The sequence below is a fragment of the Notamacropus eugenii genome, chromosome 5 (genome assembly GCF_028372415.1).
Source record: "Notamacropus eugenii isolate mMacEug1 chromosome 5, mMacEug1.pri_v2, whole genome shotgun sequence".
In the NCBI taxonomy this organism is placed as follows: domain Eukaryota; kingdom Metazoa; phylum Chordata; class Mammalia; order Diprotodontia; family Macropodidae; genus Notamacropus; species Notamacropus eugenii.
In genome coordinates this window covers 344,184,359-344,205,657 of record NC_092876.1, presented here as the reverse complement: position 1 = coordinate 344,205,657, position 21,299 = coordinate 344,184,359, and the positions used below count along the sequence as shown (strand labels likewise).

The 21,299-nt window shown below is 38.7% G+C and overlaps 1 protein-coding gene across 2 annotated transcripts in view; it reads right to left on the bottom strand.

Annotated features, from left to right (window-relative positions):
• The window catches only part of LOC140506561 (solute carrier family 15 member 2-like), a 105,616-nt gene extending 86,005 nt beyond the window's left edge, over nt 1-19,611 (bottom strand). The window contains exon 1 of one of the 2 annotated variants that reach the window (XM_072613886.1): nt 19,479-19,611. In XM_072613886.1, coding sequence (XP_072469987.1) covers nt 19,479-19,508 — 30 coding nt within the window. In that variant the 5' untranslated portion in view covers nt 19,509-19,611. Of the gene's footprint in view, nt 1-17,610; nt 17,705-19,478 lie in introns of those variants that run through there. The other variant, XM_072613887.1, reaches the window with a different exon arrangement.
• Between the last annotated feature and the right edge of the window lie 1,688 nt (nt 19,612-21,299).

Genomic DNA, 21,299 nt, shown 5'->3' with positions numbered 1-21,299 from the left:
TTTGTTCTGTTTCTTCTTTCACAACATGACTAATATGGACATATATAGCTCAAAAGAAACTCAAGATGTGCGAATTTGGAGTATCCATCCCAAATGTTCACATGGACTATTTGTGCCCAACCTGTGGTAGAACATTTCGAGCTCATATTGGTCAGATCAGCCACAGTCAGACGCACTGTAACTTGACTCTAACACAGTTAAATTGTCTTGGTCCTCTTTGAGAACAAAGGACAGCAGCCAGTGTGGAAATATATTTAACATGATTGCACATTTGTAACCTATATGGAGAGGGAAAAGGGGAGAGAAGAAAAGAGGGTGAAAATTTTAGAACTCAAACCTTACAAAAAAAATGAATGTTAAAAACTCTCTTTATATGTAATTGGAAAAATAAAATGCTATATTACAAAAAAATCAACAAACATTAAATACAATGTGCAAGCCACAATTTTAGTCATTTTCCACACAAATCAAAGTGAAAAGCAACTGTCTGTACCATTGGGGAACTTACATTCTAGTAGAAGGATATAATCATTACACAGAAAAGTAAATGAAAGATAATTTGAGGAGGGAGAGAACATTTACAACCATGGGAATCAAGAAAGACTTGCCATAGAGGAGGCACTAGAGGTAAGACTTAAAGGAAGAAGTAAGTTGAGAAAGGAGTATATTCCAGGCACCCTGGACAGTCTGTGCAAACAGAGAGAGGAGAGGAAGGAAACAAGCATTTATTAGGTACCCACTATGTGCCAAGCACTACTAACTGTTTTTTTTACAAATATTCTCTTATGTGATCCTCATGATAACTAGGAGAGGTAGGTGTTATTATCATTTGCATTGTATAGTTTAGAAAACTAAGATAGACAAAAGTTAAGTGACTTGTCCTGGGTCATACAGTTATTGTCTTGAGGCAGTATTTAAACTCAGTTCATCCTGACTCCAAGCCCAGTACTCTATCCACTGTGCCACCTAGCTATGAGATGGAATATTAAGTTCAGAGAAGAAATAGGTTGCACTGGCAAACAGAGTCAATTAGCAGACATGTAGCATGTGTGAAAGGATAAATATGTAAAATAAGATAACGCAATAAATTAAGTCTAGAAGCCAGAGTGAGAGTGTGAAGGTCTTTAAATGCCATACAAACGAGCTTTTATTTTGTGTTGTTTGTCCCTTGTTGTCAAAGAGGACCATGACCTCAGGAAGATGATGCCATGATTTGCAAGTGAATTAGATTTAAGTGAGGGAGGGCCTCACTTTCTCCTCTGGAGCCATCTGTGTCTAGTGGCAAGATATAGATCAGGACCACTGGAGATGGCACAGGATGCAGTAGGAGACCTTCCCCTTTTTAAGCTTAGGTCATTCTCAGGTCTCAGTTTGAGGCAACACCCATTCAGTAGTTAAAAGTTAGGTAAGAAATGAGGCAAAGAATGGCCTTTTTAGTTGAACCTTAATGAAAATTAAAGATTCTAGTCCAGAAGTGAAGAGAATGAATTCCAAACATGGGAGCAAGAAATGGAAAATTGAGTTTGGGGGGAAAAAAGGAAGTAGGACAGTGTGAATGTATTATTGAGTACATGAAGAAGAATAATGTCAAGTAAGCCTGGAAAGGTAGTATAGAGTCATAATGAAAAGGGCTTTAAATACCAAAGGATTTAAATGTTATTCAAGAGCAATAGTGAGCCACTGAAAATTACTGAGCAGGGGAAGGGACATGGCCAGACTTGTGCTATAAGAAGATTATTTTGCCAGCTATGTGGATAATGAATTACAAAGGAAAGTTGGAAAATCCATGTAGAATATTGTTGCAATAGTGTAGTCAAGAGGTAATACACTGATGATGACTCTATTAAAGGAGAAAAGGGGACAGATGTAAGATATGTTGTGGAGATAGAATTAAAAAGATTTGGCAGCTGACTTGATGTAGGGAATGAAGAAGAAGGAAAAGTTGAGGATGCTGCTGAGGTCATGAACCTATGACACTAGGAAAAAAGTATTTCCCCCAAAAGAAATAGGACAGTATGAAGGAGGAGTGGGGTTTAGGACAGAAGATAATGAGGTCCTTTCTAGACATGTTAAATTTGAGATCTTCCTGAGACATCTAGTTGGAAATATCTAATAATTAGTTGATAATGTAGAACTGGAACTAAAGTAAAAGAAATCATAGATGGCTATAAAGACATGGGAGTCATTGTCTTTCTTTTTAAAAATATTTTTTATTTCAGTAAATAATTTATAATTAGTCAAAAAAATTTTAACATTCATTTTTGAAAAATTTGAGTTCCAAATTCTCTCTTTCTCTCAAGCCCTTCTCCACCCATTGAAAAGGCAAGTAAGTAATAAGATATTGAGTATACATGTGAAATCATACAAAATATATTTCCATATTAGCCATATTGTAAAACATAAACACATACACATACACACACATGAAAAATTAAAAAAGTAAAAAAATATGCATTAATCTACATTCAAGAGTTTACCAGTTCTCTCCCTGGAGATGGATAGCATTTTTCATCATGACTCCTTTGGAATTATCTTGGATCATTGTCTTAAGAGTAGTTAAGTCTTTCAGAGTTTATCAGCCTTAAAATATTGCTGTTATTGTGTACAATGTTCTTGTTCTTACTTCACTTTGCATCAGTTCATTTAAGTCTTCCCAGGTTTTTCTGAGACCATCCTGCTCATCATTTATTATAGTACAAGAATATTCCATCACGATCATATGCCACAACTTGTTCAACTATCCCCCAATTGATGGCTATCCCCTCAGTTTTCAATTCTTTCCTACTACAATAAGAGCAATGCTATTTTTGTACACATAGATCCTTTTCCCTTTTCTTTGATCTCTTTGGGATACAGTAGTGGTATTGCTGAGTTAAAAGGTATATAGAGTTTTACAGGTCTTTAGGAAGAATTCCAAATTGTTCTCCAGAATAGCTAATCCAGTTCACAACTCCACCATCAGTATATTAATGTTCCAATTTTTCCACATCCCTTCCAGCATGTCATTTTCCTTTTCTGTCATGTTAGCCAATTTGAGAAATGTGAGGTAGTATCTCAGAGTTGTTTTAATTTCTATTCTTCTAAACTAAAAATTTTTCTAATCTAGAAATGTGATTTAGAGCATTTTTATGTGTATATTGATAGCTTTGATTTCTTCTTCTGAAAACTCTGTGTTTCAAATGGGGAAATGGCTTGATTGTTATAAATTTAGCTCAGTTCTGTTCCCTATACATTTGAGAAATGAAGTCTTTATCAGAGAAATTTGCTCTAAAATTTTTTACCCAGTGTCCTGTTTTCCTTCTAATTTTGGCTGTTACTTTTATTGTCTAAAATCTTTTTAATTTCATGTAATCAAAACTGTCCATTTTACTTCCCGTTCCTTTCTTTGATCATAAATACTTGGGAGTCATGAGAAATGATAAAATCATCAAGAGATAGTGTAACCAGATGAGATTGGCCTAGGAATATCCTTTGATAGATACCAACAGAAGGTTGGATTTTTGGTGAGGATGCCATAAGAGTATGAGAAGTCAGTTGGGTAAGAGAAGAATCAGGAGAGAGCCACGTCCCCAAAATGAAGGGTAGAGCAAATCTCCAAGAGACAAAGGGAGGTCAAAACCTGCAGAGAGATCAAGAAAGATGACAATTGAGAAAACGAAATAGGATTTAACAAATAATAAAGACCAGTTTCTGTGAAATTTGATGGTTGGGGTAAGGAGTGAGATGAGAGGAAGTAGAGAAGCAGAGTTCTTTTTCTAGGAGTTTATGAAAGAGAAGACTTATAGAATAACTTCCCATTTCAGTCAGTTCTTACTAAGATGCTAGTTAGGCTGTTCAAGGATAGTTTGGGGTCCTAGGACATGACTGATGTGGAAAGAGGGTTGGGTCCATGTCCTTTTCCACCTATCAACCTATCCCTTTGATCACTCCCATTCCTTTCCACTTGCCCAGCTGTCTGGCATGTCCCAGGAAGAGAGAAGTCAAAGGACAGAACCTCCAAATGGCACAACAAGGTAGAAGTTTCCCTATCTGCCCAACTTAGGTCAGGCAGATGCTGCCTCCCCCCACTCCACCCCCCAGTCTTCTGTGTACTTCTCCAGCTGCAGCCCTAGACACCTAACTCTTCCTCAAACTTAGCTGGGAGGCCCAATCACAAGTGAGAGGGCTGTTTGTGCACTGTAGCTAACACTTCAGAGGTGATGGTACATATTGGGGCTCCAGGGGATCTCTGGCCCTGGGCCCATGTCAGATGCAGATTTTCCTTCCCAGCTAGCAAGATGAAGACAGATAATGCTTCCTGGAAGCAAATTCGAACTTTGCAGTCCAACCCGGTCCAAGCTCTCACCTCTTTACAGACCGAGGTTTAAAGAGCTTGCTGCTTGTCATCTGCCTCAGCGATTGTGGGATGGGCTGGGTTACATGCCGACCAGAAGACAAGGATGGGCCTCCCCAGGCACTGAGAACAGTGATAGAGGTGGCTGCCTGTCCTCTCCTGGGCCAATCAATCTCCTCCTTCACCGATCCTTTTTTAGGGGCCTCCACTCCTCCTGAGGGGAGGGCAGGGGAGTGTGTGGCTCCACACACTGCACTAGGCTTAAACCCTGAAAGCCATTGCCCAGGGTCAGAATTAGGGCTGGGGGGCAGGGAGGGTGGTCGGCAGCCCTCAGGTTTGCGCAGGATATCAGCCCTGCCTCTCCTGCCAGCTACCACGTCGTGTACCCTCTGAGAAACTGAAAGGGGCTTCACACCCAAAGCCAGATGCCTAGTTCATGGGGCCTCTGGAGGTGGGGATGAGGGTAAGAAAGCATCGGGCAGGGGAAGGGGGCAGGACAGGCAGACAGGACCACTGCAACCACTTTGCTCCGGCTGTTTGTACTGCCAAAAGTATCTAATGGAGGAAGGTTTCCTGAGATTGAGGGCCCTTTACTTGCAGGTGCGTGGAAGCGAGGAGGCACCTTCACTCCATCACCTTCTCAAGACCTTCCACCTTCCCCCCCATCCGCGACGTGAAAATGTCATTGCTGTGAACCCAGTCTTTGTTGGGAAAACTGGAAAAAGCTGTTGCCCTTCATAGGAGGCCCATACGAAAGCCAACAAATCAGTTAGACTGTTAGTGAAATTATATAAATTACATCTTCATTATGCACATCTAACACTTCCACTCATTTCCTCACCATGCTGCTCAGTTTCAAGCTGTCATCCTTCTCTCTCTACCCCTTCTCCATTCCCCCATACACATGCAACCTTAGAGATCCACTCTTGGGTTTCTTGTACCCCACCCAGTTCTACCGGTTCTAATTCCCTTTCATGGGTTGTCTTTCCTCATTCCAATGTAATTCTTTGAGGGGATGAGATTGTCTTGCTTCCTCATATTTTTATTTCCTGGGAGGCTGCTAGGTTCAGTGCAGTCAAGAAGACTTAAATTCAAACCCAGCCTAAAACTCTGGGCAAGTCTCTTATTCTGACTTCTTCAGTTGCCTCAACTATAAAATGGAGATAATATTGGCACCTACCTCCCAGGGTTGTTGTGTGAAGAAAATGAGATCTTGTGAAGTGCTTTGCAAAACTTTTTATTAATAAACGCTTTATCTACCAATCTATATGCATGTATATACACAGCTGTGTTCATTTTTGAATCTATGTCCTGGATTCAGTGTTTGGGATTATGGACCGGACTAACAAATTTATTGAAACAAATTTGCCAGCTGGGGAAACTTCTATCCACACAGGTTGGCATCTTTTTAACAACTCTGTTGTTTACTTCCTGACTCATTCAACAGGCTAATATGCATGTCATAAAGAGATCATCTGTCCTGACCAGGGTATATCTTTTACAATTAGCTTAAACAAACATTTTTATCCTCCTTTTTCTGTTATTAGAACCTAGGCTTTCAAAGACCACACACGCAAATATATATGTATATATGTATGTATATATAATCCCTGACACACAAATATGTATATGTATATATGTGTATGTGTATATGCATACACACACATACATATATATATATATATATATATATATATATATATATATATATATATATCATCCTTATTTATGTATCTGCACTAGTAAAGGAAGTTCCATATCAAGAGCTCCCTAACACTAATGAAAGCAGAAGTCTAGTTTTTATATTGTATATATATACATATACACGCATATATATACCCACACATCACATTTTTAATACACACACACACACACACACACACACACACACACACACACACACACACACACATACTCGTATACACTTTAAAGCTTTAATAGCCTAAAAAGTACACTAAGAAACTGGGGTTAAGAGGACACTCTGGGGTTGAACTGGTTCACCAGTGCATCAAGAAGGGAAGGGAGCAGAGTATAGCCAATACAGAAGTGATAATATGGGGAAAAGAAATAAGTGGTGGAGGGATTAGAAGTTGTGGTGAAAATGGAAGAACTGAGCTAGGATTATAAAGCACAGGGAAAGATGGAATGACAAAAGATTATGATCAGATAAAGGAATTTTAAAATTCATGAACACAGATGGCAAGATCAGATATATGACCATTTCAATAGGAAACTGAGATGGGATGTAGGTAATGGGAAATTAATACTTTGAGTAACTGAAAATTTGGGGTATTTGAAGGGAGATGTCCCATAGAATGAGAGAAGGAGTTGAGGAGGAGAAAAAGATTATGAGCCAGGCACTGAACTCATTGAGGGAGGACAGTGTCCTATAGGCTGGTAAACAAAAGATAGCAGAATCTTGATTGGGTAATAAATAAAGGATTGAATGAACCTCAAAGGAGAACTTGAGACTGGCAGTGAGGAACAGAGTATTCCAACTCCACCACTTCATTAGTATTAGTGAAAATGCAACCAGTGCTAAAAAAAGAAAAAAAGTGTGACTAGGGAAGTCTTATTATCAGAAGAAAGTCAGGTCTTAGTGAGTCCAAGAAGATGGAGGGAATGAGAAAAGAAAAGGTCTACAGTGAAAACAAGTTTGTTTTCTACAGAGCAGGCACTTCAGAATGCAAAATGGAAGCAGTGGGGAGCTTTGGAGTCAGATCTTATGGATGTTAGGTTGAGACAGATGGGAATAAAGGAGTGTTCAGTGGGAGATAGAGAATAGGGCTTGAATAATAACAGCCTGGAGTTCAAAATTACAGGGAAAGGGAAGGTGTGGTGGTGTGGGAGTTTGTTAAACCTTGAGGAATGAGTTCAGGTAGGTTATCATCACCACTAGGGATGTGGCCTTAAGGTGGACTCCTTCCAAGACCTCCTAATGGAAAACTGCAAGGGGAGGTGAGGGAGAAGGTACCATTGGCTAGGGTATGCTCAGGCTAGATGACAAATGGAGGTGAAATTGTAAGATATCTCAGAAGGTAAGATGGAATGATTGGTCTAGGAAGTTGGGATGCTAGTAAGCTCCCCTTCTCCCCTGACAGTGACCAGAAGATTGCTTATGCCAGGGTGGGGAACCTTCAGTCTTGAGGCCACATGTGGCCCTCTAGGTCCTCAAGTGCAGCCCTTTGACTGAATCTAAACTTCACAGAACAAATCCCCTTAATAAAATTTTGCTCTGTAAAACCTGGACTTAGTCAAAAAGCCATATCCAAGGACCTAGAAGGCCACAGTGTGGCCTCAAAACCAAAGGTTCCCCACCCCTGGGTTATGCCATTAACAGAAATAGAAAAGTTAGAAGGAGTTATGGGTTTAAAGGAAAGATAGTTAATTTCTCTTTGGGACATGTTATGTTTGAGATGCCTCTGGAACGTGTAGGAGGGGATGGCCAGTCATATGGAGCTGGAAGACTGGAATCGATCTATCTGTGTATATTTACTTAATGTTGTAGTTGTTTTCTCTTATGGGGTTTTGTAGCAGCTGATGATGGCTATCCTGTATATATACTGCCTACATTGGATAAATACACATTGGTATATCAAGCTCATGATTTTGTAATAGAGTATAAAACAAACTAAGAAGGCTACAAGAGAAGGATTTGAAGAAACTTTTCAAAACATTAAAAAAAATAACCCTTGCTACATATAGGCATAGAAAAAGATAAAGAATGAAGACAAAGAAACATGTATTTGACTTCTGAATCAGGATTAAAAATCTGAATACGAGTAAAAAAGATTCATATGGCTTTCATTGATAGATATATTTACTTTGTCATTCTTAACATTACTATTTCTTTTTTAAAAAATTATTTACTTTTAACATTCATTTTTTAAAAATTTTGAGAAGGGCGGAGCCAAGATGGCAGAGTAGAAAGATGCACATATAGTAGCTCTTACCCCACAGCCCATAAAATACCTGTAAAGAAAGACTCTTGACAAATTCTAGAGCAGCAGAAGCCACAGAACGGAGTGGAAGAGATTTTCAGCCCAGAGTGACCTGGAAGGCCAATGGGAAACATCTGTTGGCCTGGACAAGGAGCAGAGCCTAGCCCAGCCTTGGCTGAGTGGTGCAGCTTTGGGAGGAGGATGAGAGTAGGCCTCAGAGGTGGAATCCCCAGTCACAGTAGCAGTGGTTCACAGATCCCTCAACCCACAGGTGCCAAAGGGCAGTGACAGGATTTTTTCAGCTGGCCAAGAAGGGAGAATTGCCTTCCCGTAGCTCCAGCCACATCTGGCCAGCAGGAGCAGCTTCCACAGTAGCTGCTACAGCAGCCCGTATCCACTGTTGGATTGTAAAACCCCTAGGGGCACTGAGCAGCTGACTCTTACCTCAGCCCTATGTAGAGGCACTGCCTCCATCTAATACTCCTGAGAGATCTGAGCAGCTGATCCTTATCTCACACTGAATGGTGGCCCTGCCCCTGCAGTTTATCTGAATCTCAGCTCCCAGTGCTGTCTTGGTGGAACTGCAGGCGAGGTGGTTGTGAAGAGGAAACTCTATTACTTAGATTCTGGGCACAAAAATTTCTACTTGCTCCCAGACCAGTGTACACACTTGATTGTGCCACCTTAGAGGAACTGAGATCTTACAGACCCCCAGAGTATACCCTACTCTTGACAAAGGACCCAAAAGTCAAGTAATGGGTTGGGGACATGCCCAAAAAAGGGGGGAAAAATAATACTATAGAAAGTTACTTTCTTGGTAAACACATATCTTCTCCCATCCTTTTGGATGAGGAAGAACAATGCTTACCATCAGGGAAAGACATAAAAGTCAAGGCTTCTGTATCCCAAACATCCAAAATAAATATTCAATGGTCTCATGCCATGGAAGAGCTCAAAAAGGATTTTGAAAATCAAGTAAGAGAGGTAGAGGAAAATTTGGGAAGAGAAATGAGAGAGATGCATGAAAAGCATGAAAAGCAGGTCAACACCTTGCTAAAGGAGACCCCAAAAAATGCTAAAGAAAGTAACACCTTTAAAAATAAGCTAACTCAATTGGCAAAAGAGGTTCAAAAAGCCAATGAGGAGAAGAATGCTTTAAAAAGCAGAATTAGCCAAATGGAAAAGGAGGTTCAAAAGCTCATTGAAGAAAATAGTTCTTTCAAAATTAGAATGGAACAGATGGAGGCTAACAACTTTATGAGAAACCAAGAAATCACAAAACAAAACCAAAAGAATGAAAAAATGGAAGATAATGTGAAATATCTCATTGGAAAAACAACTGACCTGGAAAATAGATCCAGGAGAGACAATTTAAAAATTATAGGACTACCTGAAAGCCATGATCAAAAAAGAGCCTAGACCTCATCTTTCATGAAATTGTCAAGGAAAACTGCCCTGAGATTCTAGAACCAGAGGGCAAAATAAGCATTCAAGGAATCCACCTATCACCTCCTGAAAGAGATCCAAAAAGAGAAACTCCTAGGAACATTGTGGCCAAATTCCAGAGTTACCAGGTCAAGGAGAAAATATTGCAAGCAGCTAGAAAGAAACAATTCAAGTATTGTGGAAATACAATCAGGATAACACAAGATCTAGCAGCTTCTACATTAAGGGGTCAAAGGGAGTGGAATATGATATTCCAGAAGTCAAAGGAACTAGGACTAAAACCAAGAATCACCTACCCAGCAAAACTGAGTATGATACTTCAGGGGAAAAAATGGTCTTTCAATGAAACAGAGGACTTTCAAGCATTCTTGATGAAAAGACCAGAGCGGAAAAGAAAATTTGACTTTCAAACACAACAACCAAGAGAAGCATGAAAATGTAAACAGGAAAGAGAAATCATAAGGGACTTACTAAAACTGAACTGTTTATATTCCTACATGGAAAGACAATATTTGTAACTCTTTAAACTTTTTTTCAGTATCTGGGTAGTTGGTGGGATTACACACACATACACACACAGAGAGAGAGAAACAGAGAGAGAGAGAGAGAGAGACAGAGAGCACAGGGTGAGGTGAATAGGATGGGATCATACTTAAAAAATGAAATTAAGAGGTGAGAGAGGAATATATTAGGAGGAGAAAGGGATAAATGGAATGGGGAAAATTATCTCTCATAAAAGAGGCAAGTAAAAGACTTTTCAGTGGAGGGAAAATGTGGGGAGGTGAGAGAGAAAACACAAAGCTTACTCTCATCACATTCGACTCAAGGAAGGAATAAAATGCACACTCATTTTGATATGAAAACCTGTCTTACAATACAAGTGGGGGAGAAAGGGATAATCAGGGTGGGGGGATGATGGAAGGGAGAGCAATGGGAAGAGGGAGCAATTAGAAGTCAACACTCTTGGGGAGGGACAAGGTCAAAAGAGAGAATAGAAGAAATGAGGGGTAGGATAGGATGGAGGGAAATATAGTTAGTCTTACACAACACAACTATTATGGAGTCATTTGCAAAACAGATATGGCCTATATTGAATTGCTTGCCTTCCCACTGGGGATGGGTGGGGAGGGAGGGAGGAAGAGAAGTTAGAACTCAAAGTTTTAGGAACAACTGTTGACTGTTCTTGCATACAACTAGGAAATAAGAAATACAGGTAATGGGGTAAAGAAATTTATCTTGCCCTACAGGACAAAAGAGAAGATAAGGGAAGGGAGGGATATTAGAAGAGAGTGCAGATTGGTGATAGGGGTAATTAGAATGCTTGGAGTTTTGGGGTGAGGGGAGGGGAGAAAATTTGGAAATTTCGTGGAAATGAATGCTAAAGACTTAAATAAATAAATAAAAACAAAAATTTTGAGTTCCAAATTTTCTCCCTCTCTCTAGCCCTTCCCACACTCATTGAGAAGGCAAGCAATACAATATCAATTATGCATGTAAAATCATTAGTGTTACTATATCAAGGGACATTGAATTACTCTGGCAGTTGTCTAACTGTTATTTTAGCGACCAGAAACTTCTTTGCACTTTTCTAAATGTACAATTTCAAATGAGTGAAGTTAGCTCTGAGAAAAATGGAGCTCAATGACTGTTAACTGGTTATAATGATTTTCTCCTCTTTCCTCACAGATTTTATTGTTTTCATATCAAGCAAATTTCTAATTTTTAAAGATTTAGATAGCTTATAAAAAGTGATTTCATTACTTTGTCATATATGTACCAAACTTACTTATGTGCCTATATAATTAATACATTATTCTACTTGACTTCTAAAATGCAGTTAGATGAAGTTTCCATCTTCCAAAGATTTCTATTGTAGAATGACTTACCCAATATTTCACATTATTGTGCATTAAGTACAGTACTATATTTGCTTCTATTTCCCCCACCAGGAGAAAGAAAGTCATTTATTTCTTTATTACAATGATTTGTCAACACATAGCTCTTGCTCATGCAATTAGTGAGTAAAACTGTATTATAGCTATCTATACTGGGATCTTATTTCCCTGCTGGACTACAGGTTCCTAGCAGACAGGGATTGTGTCTGATCCAAACTTCCTATTGCTCCGAACACCTAGCAGTGTTATGCACACAGGTGGTGCTTCAGCAAATGTTTATTGTATTTATAATAGCAAGACATCAGGTTGCCCATTATGAAGGAGTCCTCTCTGGCTCTCCATGACCACAGTAGCAAGGCAAGGGAAATTCTAGGACTTCAGAATCTCATAGGACCAGGAATTGTGTCAGGAGTTATGAACTTTGAAGAAAAGATGATGAAGCATATGGTCAAGGGAACCTGAGTATGCTTTTGAGCTGCTATGGAGAGAGATTTAAAGTGGGGAAATCTGATGTCATGGAAAGGTGTCTAATGAATAGCAGTCATGGGCACTACAGACTGCACTCAGTACATCAGAGCTGCAGAAATTGTGGAGAGTGGGAAGCCTGAAGAATGAGTGCACGTGGAAGCTGGCAACCCAGAGCTGGAGCTGGAGTGAATTATGTCCCAAGGGACTACAGCAGATTTTCAAGCTGGTCACTAAAAGCATGCTTCTATAATTGGGTTCATCTGTGTACTTAAGTATGTTTAGAATAGACAGGAAGTTGGATTGAAGTACCAGCAACAGGGAAATTGAAGAAAAAAAAAACAGAACTAAAAGGTACATAAGTTTGATAAAGCTCTATTTTCAGAGCACTTTCACTTGTTTTAATGCACTGCCTATTTCTCAGCAATTTTTCCAGAGCATTGTTTCATCTCTAATCTCTAAGTGCAGACAACCATATCATCTGAAATTTTGCAATTATACCTTTAGGGATAGGGAGATGGGTTGAGGTTCCTGGAACACTTATAGACTCTCATAGGCTTCAACTACTTTATTGGAACCCAACTCCAAAGCCTAGCATACCAATTGGTGCCTCTTGCTCTTCCTCCAGTTTTGTATTTCCAAATAATCTATAGGACATTTCCATTTACCCCAAGACACCTGATGCTGAGCAAATAAAAATGGGCTCATCATTTCCCCTTCAAACTATCACCTTTTTTCCAACTTCGTTACTCTCAATGATGCCAGTAACAATCCAGTGCCTGTTTCAATGAAGAAACATCAATATGGACTTTGAGAGATTTAAGATAGGCTACTTTGTGGTTTTCATAATCTACAGTACAAATAGGCAGAAATGATCTAAGAAGTAAGAACATTTCCAAAGATACAGTCTTGTTATTGGGAAGTTGGACAGTACAGTGCATAGCACGATATTGGGTTACTAGAACTGGAGACAAATACAAAAAGAATTAGAAGATATAATCTTGCACCTGAAAATTTTATAATCTATTTACACATAAACTATATGAGAAACAATTAGAGGACCACTAGGTAGGACCAATGATATCTTAGTACTGATGAATACAAAGCAAGGAAATAATTAAGACAGGTTCAGACTGAGTAAGATTGTTTGAAGGAGGTGAATTTTGAAGGAAAAAGTGAGCACAGATCATTGAGCACAGATTCTTATGGAGAAAAGATAACATGGGAGAAAAAACTGTAGTCTTCAACTGTAACATTCTAAGTCCATATGACAGAAATATCATACATATGAAAGTATATATATTCTACCCTTACATGTTGACAACATTCCAATTATAATCTTTTTATTTTCAAATTCCATAACCTTTTCTCAATACTTATCTTGCTCAACTTCTCTCCAGTGTCTTTCTCACTGTATCTAAAACCTTGGATTCTATAACAATGACCTCTTAGAACACTCCTTCTCAGTCTCGTTAGATGGCTTCTTTTCCTCTTACTAACATTAATCATGAAATGTTCCCCTTTTTTTGTTATGTTTTTCCTTGGCAATTGTACTCACTTCCTTGGTTTCAACTGTGACCTCTATAAAGATGATTCCCAGATATATATATATGTGTGTGTGTATATATATATATATATATATATATATATATATATATATCTGGCTTGACATATGACATATATGTCTGGCTTTTGTCCTGAACACAGGTTCCACGGTTCCAAATTTCTAATAGATTACCAGACATTTCCTCTTGGATGACTTCCTGGACTTTAAACTCAATATGTCTGAAACAAAACTTCTAGCATCTGTGTTCCTATTAATGTTAATAGTCATCCAGGCTTGATATATTTGACCCTTTTCTCTCTCTTATCCCATACATCCAACAATATTTCATGACCTGACTGGTATATCTACAGAGTATCTCTCAAATACACATTCCTTCCTCCCCATTCCCATTATCAATACTATAGCTCAGCCCTGTATTACCTCCTTCTTGGACTATTCCTATGCCCAGCCAGTGGTGGGAAACCTGTGACCTTGAGGTTACATGTGACTCTCTAGGTCCTCAAGTGTGGCCCTTCGTATCTGCAGATTCCACACCACTCCAACCCCAGTCTTCTTGCTTCTAATTTATCTTCCTTCTAATCAGATCTCATACATGTAAGCACTATATAATTTCTCCATGCTCCCTTGGGTCAGTTGGAGATTTTAGTCCTTGAAGCGTAGCATTACTGGGGTTACCATATGCTGTGCTTCTGATATGGTACCTCTGATTATTTAGTCACACTGGAATAGTGGTCTGTACTAGGAACAATAAAACAAGGTCTTTAAGGAGGCAAGGGAGACCTAAGTCTGGACAGGGAAAAGACCATTTAGAGACTTCAAATAGTCTATACTGGACTCATCAGGGTAGGTGTTTTCAAATGAAAGTCCCAGTCACTTGGTCTCAGCTGAAAGAAACCAAAGGGCTGAATCCCACTAACAGCAGAGAAAGATTCTGCCATTATTTCCTTTTATTTTATTTTTTTTTTAAGATTTTTAGTGTTTCTTTTTTATTAATTTATTTTAAACTTGAATATTAAAACTTAAATATACAATAAGAAAAGAAAAAGAAACATTATAAATGTAAATACTAAAACTGAAATACAAAAGAAGAAAAGAAAAAAGCATTGCCATGTGCACAACAGAACATGAGAGGATTCAAAATATACAGCAAGAAATGTCCACTTCAAGAAAGCCTATATAATAAATACTACACGTTGTGTTAAGAGCTGTTCATTTTTTCTTTGCTTCCTTGTGAGTTTTCTTTTGTTCTCTGCTGTGCACTTTTTTACTTTGTTCTTTTTACCTCTGTCCCCCTTCCCCCAAGAATACAATTAAATATACATACACACACACGCTTAGAGAACTGTAATCGCACTCACATATAGACATATACATTCATATACATCTATGTAAGTCTGTATTACACTTTTTTGTCCTGTTTCTCTGAGAGTGGACAACATCTTCCTTCATATGTCTAAGTCTTCTCACATTTTTCTAAGTCTACCAACTCATCATTTTCTACACCATGGCAATATTCCAATCCTATACTGTCTAGTTATTTTAAATACTCTCAAACAATATTGATTGATATGGCTGATGTATAATGTACTTACCCTGTTTTTCTCTCTTGATTGAATCTATTTTAGCTTTAACTTTGTCTGAGATTATGATTACCCTGGTTTTTTCCCTAATAAATTCTACTCCTGATCTTTATTTTTATATTTGTGTGTATCTCTTATTTCCTATCTCTCCTCTACTTCTACACTACCTTACCCTCCTATTACTTAACCTACTCCCCCCAAAATTCCTCCCTTTTCCTCTCCTCCCAACTCTTTCCCCAGATCCTCTTGTTTCTATCTGAATTTAGAAGACCTGAATTCAATAGAAAATTTGACATATAAGATCCAAGAAAAATATAGGGTAAACATCAAAGACTAATTACAAGGGACTCAATAAGGACAGACTGTTTGCCTTTTATGTGAGGAAATGTAAACTGTATGTCTAAGGTTGTAATTAGTAACTGGGTAGTTCAAAAGAAAGATTGGGGCAGAGCTGAGTATGATGTGTTCTAAAAAGTAATACCATCTTGGAAAAGGTAAAAGGAGTAATTATCTTTTATGAGACATGTGAAAGGAAGAACTGATAGAGAGGAATTAGATACTAGAGAAGGGCAGGTAGTTCTGGAATCTTACTCTCATTAAGAATGGGTTAAAGAGGGAACAATACACATATATAGATATAGATGGGTGGGTAAAAAAGTCTTCTAAATTCAGAAAAAAAGGCTAAGGGGATAGGGAGGAGAGAGAGGATAAGGGAGGATTTTTAGAGGGAACCAACTTACATCAGATCTGAGTTAAAGAAATAACAACATATACATTTAGAAGGAAATAGAAATCTAAATTTATAAAGAAATGAGGGTGAGGGAATAGGATGCGGGGGTAGAAAGGTGTCTAGATTAATGACAATGGGATAAAGAGGGAACAACATCTATATTTGGAAGGCTGTACAAGTCTCCTTTATTACATTTTGGAAAGTATTTACATCAAGTTAGAAATTAGGGCAGACTGGATGGGTACAACACTGTATTGATTTGGGGGCTAAAATAAATGATATCATCCACAGCTTTGGTCAATTTACCTTCCCTCAAAGACCCTCTTAAATAGTAGTTGAAGTCAAGAGACAAAGTAAACTGAAGAGAGGGTTTGTCCAACTTGCCTTGGCATGAAGAGAACAGTCCAGGCACCCTTGTTTTAAAAGGTAAAGAGAAGGTCTAGGTAGACAGGGATTTTAAATGTAAGCTTCTGCATCACACTGGGAAGAAACAAGAAAAAAGGATGGTGTGAGGGCCAACAGTTTTGCACTCTTGGCAGACAACCCTAAAGGAGCAAATGGGAAAGAAGGAATAATGGGTACAAACATTAGTGCTAAATAAATCTTCACAAGAAGGGCAATAAGGAAAAGACAGAGGAAGAGAATGCTAGATGTTAGTGCACTGAGACGTGGTGCTGGCTTTCAGTTTTGCAGTGACACAAGGGAAGGGTGTCAACCTACAGCAGGTGATAGTAAAGACCCAGGCAAATATATAGGATACCAGTACACAAGAAGGGGGCCAAGTCCTCCAATGTATTTGTAAAGAAACTAAATCAGATGCTTCCTTCGCAACAGAAGAAGGTAGGGGGAACTGGGTCTCAGGGTAAGAATGCTGTTACCATAATCAGGAAGCAGGACAATTACTGTCGGGAACAGAAAGTACAAGCGGTTGCCAAAAACCCTCTGATTAGAAGCATCAGCCTTTTTCCTTCTCTAACAGCTGCAAGCCAGCTTTAAAAAAAAAAAAAAAAAAAAAAGGCTATAAAAGCATTATCCCCTAAGGCTATCTCAGGCTTTTAAATTGGCCCTCATATGCAAAGCTGAATGTATTGTCAAGAAAGAGGGCAAATGAGGCAGAAGAAAACCTGTGTGGCAGAGCAGTTCAATTGTGAGAGTCCAGTTATCTGAATGCCTTTGCCTCAATGTTTATTTTTGTGTTCCTCTGTTGATAGGTGCCTCTGGAAATCTTGTACAGAGTGCTATTCTGGAAGCTTCTAAAGATCTTAAGGCACCTCACCTAACAAAGGGCTTGGAGGGTTGAAATGACAACTGTCGCAAGAACAGGGATCATCTTTTCATTTATTCATTCAATAAACATTTATTAAGCACCTACTATGTGAGCCTTTCCCTCTATTTTCAATATGTGCCACTCCCCAAGGTTATGGGACCCTGACATACTCCTACACTTGCAGACCTCCTGGCTCCTGACCCTTTGCCTGTATCCTGGATGTATCTACTTCCTGCCTGATTTGAAAATACTACTTTGTTTTTTCCAAGTCTATGTAATTCTGACCTACCTTTGTCCTGAAATTACTATTCATCTGTACCTATCTGAATCTTTATATCTACCTACCCTCTCCAGATTCTACACCACCTTCTCCAATCCTGCCTTACCACTTTGAACTTGTGGTGTTCACTTGGGAGGGGAAAGAAGAGTTTGATGAGGGCGGTCCAGTGTTTCTCTATTGATTCATTTCAACTGGGCTTCCCATTTTTCTTTTGGAATGGAACTTGGAACTAAGAATGATCTTATACCTGGAGATTCATTGTGAGACAATGAAAAATTCCAAGTAGGATGATTCTTTATGACTTTTGATGAATATGATTCACATATAAAAATTATTTCAAAGGAACTATAAAAGCTCTGTCCCCAAGTGATTCTACGTCTTTATGAGTTCTCAGATGTGCAAATACAGCCTGGAGTTGACACAATTGATCCCTAGATTCTCTACCACCCACACCAATCCTGCCAGAAGGAAGAAGGACCTACTTCCACTGGGGAAACTGGTAATCCTGACTTGGACTCACCCACACTCATGCTCAAATATTCATAACTCATCCCTTGAGTGATCTCTTTCCCATGCAAAGACTAATGGGAGGTCAGATTCTCCTGAATACCTCTGTTATCCGAATAGACTGTTGACTTTAAGTCTGGGGAAGGGGAAGGGAAAGTTAATGACCCATGTGTTTATAGAGAAACCTTCAGCTTACCCTAATAATTACAGGCAAAGCACTAGACAGACATTAATAGTCTCAAAGAGGCTAAATTCTAAAACCTAAATTTAGTACCAGATAGGAATGTTGTCACACTGGTACAGACTAATTCACTTCAAAGATACTCAAATTAGAGCAATAATTACAATAAAACACTTTTAAGAAACAAATATAATTCCCCTGCCTACGAATGCCTATTAAAATATTTTGGGTTTTATTCTGTGTTCTGTGATATTGTAACATCAGAGTATTCTACATGATCAGCCCACTACAAGCCCTATTCTGAATGTGTTGCTCCTCACATAAATTCCTAATGGTATAGTTTCACGCATTAATAATACACAAGTGGGGAGCAGAGATTGGTATTTGGTAGTGTCTTCCTGGTACCCCATAAATCATATCAGTAACTTAAGACCACCTCTGACTTGAAAACACTATGTGCTGAGAAGTCATGATATGACCTGCTATAGATCTGAATCCAGAATTGAGCAAGAAACTTTTAAAAATGAATCTTGACTTTATTACCTTAGTTCATAAACAGGTAAAAATTAAACTTGGGTCTTTCTTCACTCACTGGGATCTTAAAGAACCTATATCCATTTAATACTTGAACTATTTCCCTTTTGATCTAATCACACTCCTCCAACAAAATGTAAATTCTTTGATGACAGGAACTCTTCTTTGACTTTGTATATGGTGAGCCCTTAATAAATGGTTGTTGCATTGGATTGGGTTGGATTGGACAGTCCCCAACTTTTTCTTCAGGAGTACTTTTCATTTGGGGACACTTGCAATCACTAGAAGAGGCTATAAGAGCAGCTACAGGAAGACAGCAGAGACACCATGGTCTGGCCTTACCTCATCCTGTCTCAAGCCAGGGCCTTTACATCATTTGTTCCTAGAAAACTCATCTCTCAATCTCAACCTTAGCACATTTCCTTTTGTATCAAAAGGTGTGCCATAGAGTCAGATTGTGTGGGGATTTCATCTTTTTCTTTGGATAAGCATATGAAAGATAAGGAAAAGAAGTGGTAGGACCAAAGTTCTCTCCTCTGCTAGCCCCCAGCCTCAAGCATTGAGAGAGAGCCACATTTATCCCTAATGGGAAAAACGTAAAATGTTGTCAAGCATCCATCACCCTCCCTACCTCCCCAATGTCCTCTCCACTTACAAGAAAGCTATCATCAGGCTAGTGCCTTTCTGCCCCATTGCATACCCACCCTGACTCTACCAGCTTAATTTCTCACAAAAGAGCAGCTTGGAAATACCTTGGGAACTGATTCCTGGACAGTCTCCATTCTTATTGACCTTCAGGACTGGAGGCACCAACAGCGGCCTTGTTGTGACTTTCCCTTAGGGAGACTGTCCCTAACAACTTCTAACTGCCAGAGACCCACATTGTGAAGTCATTGGATTCTAGAGCTGGAAGGGTCTTCTGTTGCTCATCTTATCCAGCCCCTAGACTCCAAATTCATCCCGAAGAACTAGGCCTCTATCCCATTACGCAATCCCACCAACAACATCAAAGAACATTTACTCAACACCCACTAGTGCCTAACATTTGCTGACCAAATGTAAGTCGGAGAAAGCAGAACTTTGGGGATTGTATGAATCCCCAATGAACAGGAAGAATTTCTCTAACCATATATAATCTGGGATGCAATATCCAAGTGTGTCACCCCAAGATTCCTTTGTACTTGCTTTGTATATGTTATATACTTAATTATATATGTGCATGTCATTTTTACTCAAGAGATTCTAAGCTACTTAAAGTCAGGAGTTCTTTTATTTTTATTTTATATTGCCAGCCCTTAGCATAGTACTTGGGACATAGAAAACATTTGAAAAATGCTTGGTGACATTGTAAATAAAGACAACTTTGAAGGACTTAAAAGCTCTCATTAAAGGAATAACCAGCCACAATTCCTGAGGACTGATGATAAAACATTAAACCTACTTCCTGGCAGAGTAATGATAGATCCAACATACAGAATGAGACATGCAATTTTGGACGTGGCAAATTGTGGATTCATTTTACTTGACAATACTTGGTACCAAGATTTGTATTTTCTTTTTTGCACTTGAAGAGGAAGTTGAAAAGGAGAGAGAAACTAGTGAAAATACTGCCACAGAAAGAAAGAAAAAGGAAGGAAGGAAGGAAGGAAGGAAGGAAGGAAGGAAGGAAGGAAGGAAGGAAGGAAGGAAGGAAGGAAGGAAGAGAAGGAAGGAAGGAAGGAAGGAAGGAAGGAAGGAAGGAAGGAAGGAAGGAAGGAAGGAAGGAAGGAAGGAAGGAAGGAAAGGAAGGAAGGAAGGAAGGAAGGAAAGGAAGGAAGGAAGGAAGGAAGAGAAGGAAGGAAGGAAGGAAGGAAGGAAGGAAGGAAGGAAGGAAGGAAGGAAGGAAAGAAGGAAGGAAGGAAGGAAAGAAGGAAGGAAGGAAAGAAAGAGAAAAAGAAAGGAGAGGAAAGTGGAAGCATTTTTTTAAAATGTGCAAAAGAGAATAATGGACAGCAGACAAGCAGTACAAGCAGGACAATTATGAAAGTAATATGTTGAATTTATTGCACACCTAAAACATTGTTTTGGTGAGATTTTAGGTTCTAAGTTGTCTTCCTCCCTCCCACATAACCCCACATTACAGAAGGCCAACATTTGATACAAATATATATGTGGAATCACACAATATATCCATATTCCATAAATCAGTTCTTTCTCTGAAGGTGGATAGCATTTTCTTCTGTAAGTTCTTAGTAGTGTATTTGAATGATAATATTATTCAGGGTAACTTAGTCATTGACAATTACTCTTTGAACAACGTTGCTGCTACTACATACAATGTTGTCTTGCTTCTACTCATTTCACTCTGCATTATGTCAGGCAAATATTTCTAAGTTTTTCTAAAACTCACCTGCTCATCATTTCTTATAGCACAATAGTATTTCATCACATATTTGTATACTTTTTAAAAAATAAGCTGTACGTCAGTGGTGTAAAAATCAAATAGAAATAGCAGCCACTAAACTGTACATATGGATCCCCATGGACTGCATATTGACTTAGAAAACCATGTATATAAATATAAAATTTTTATA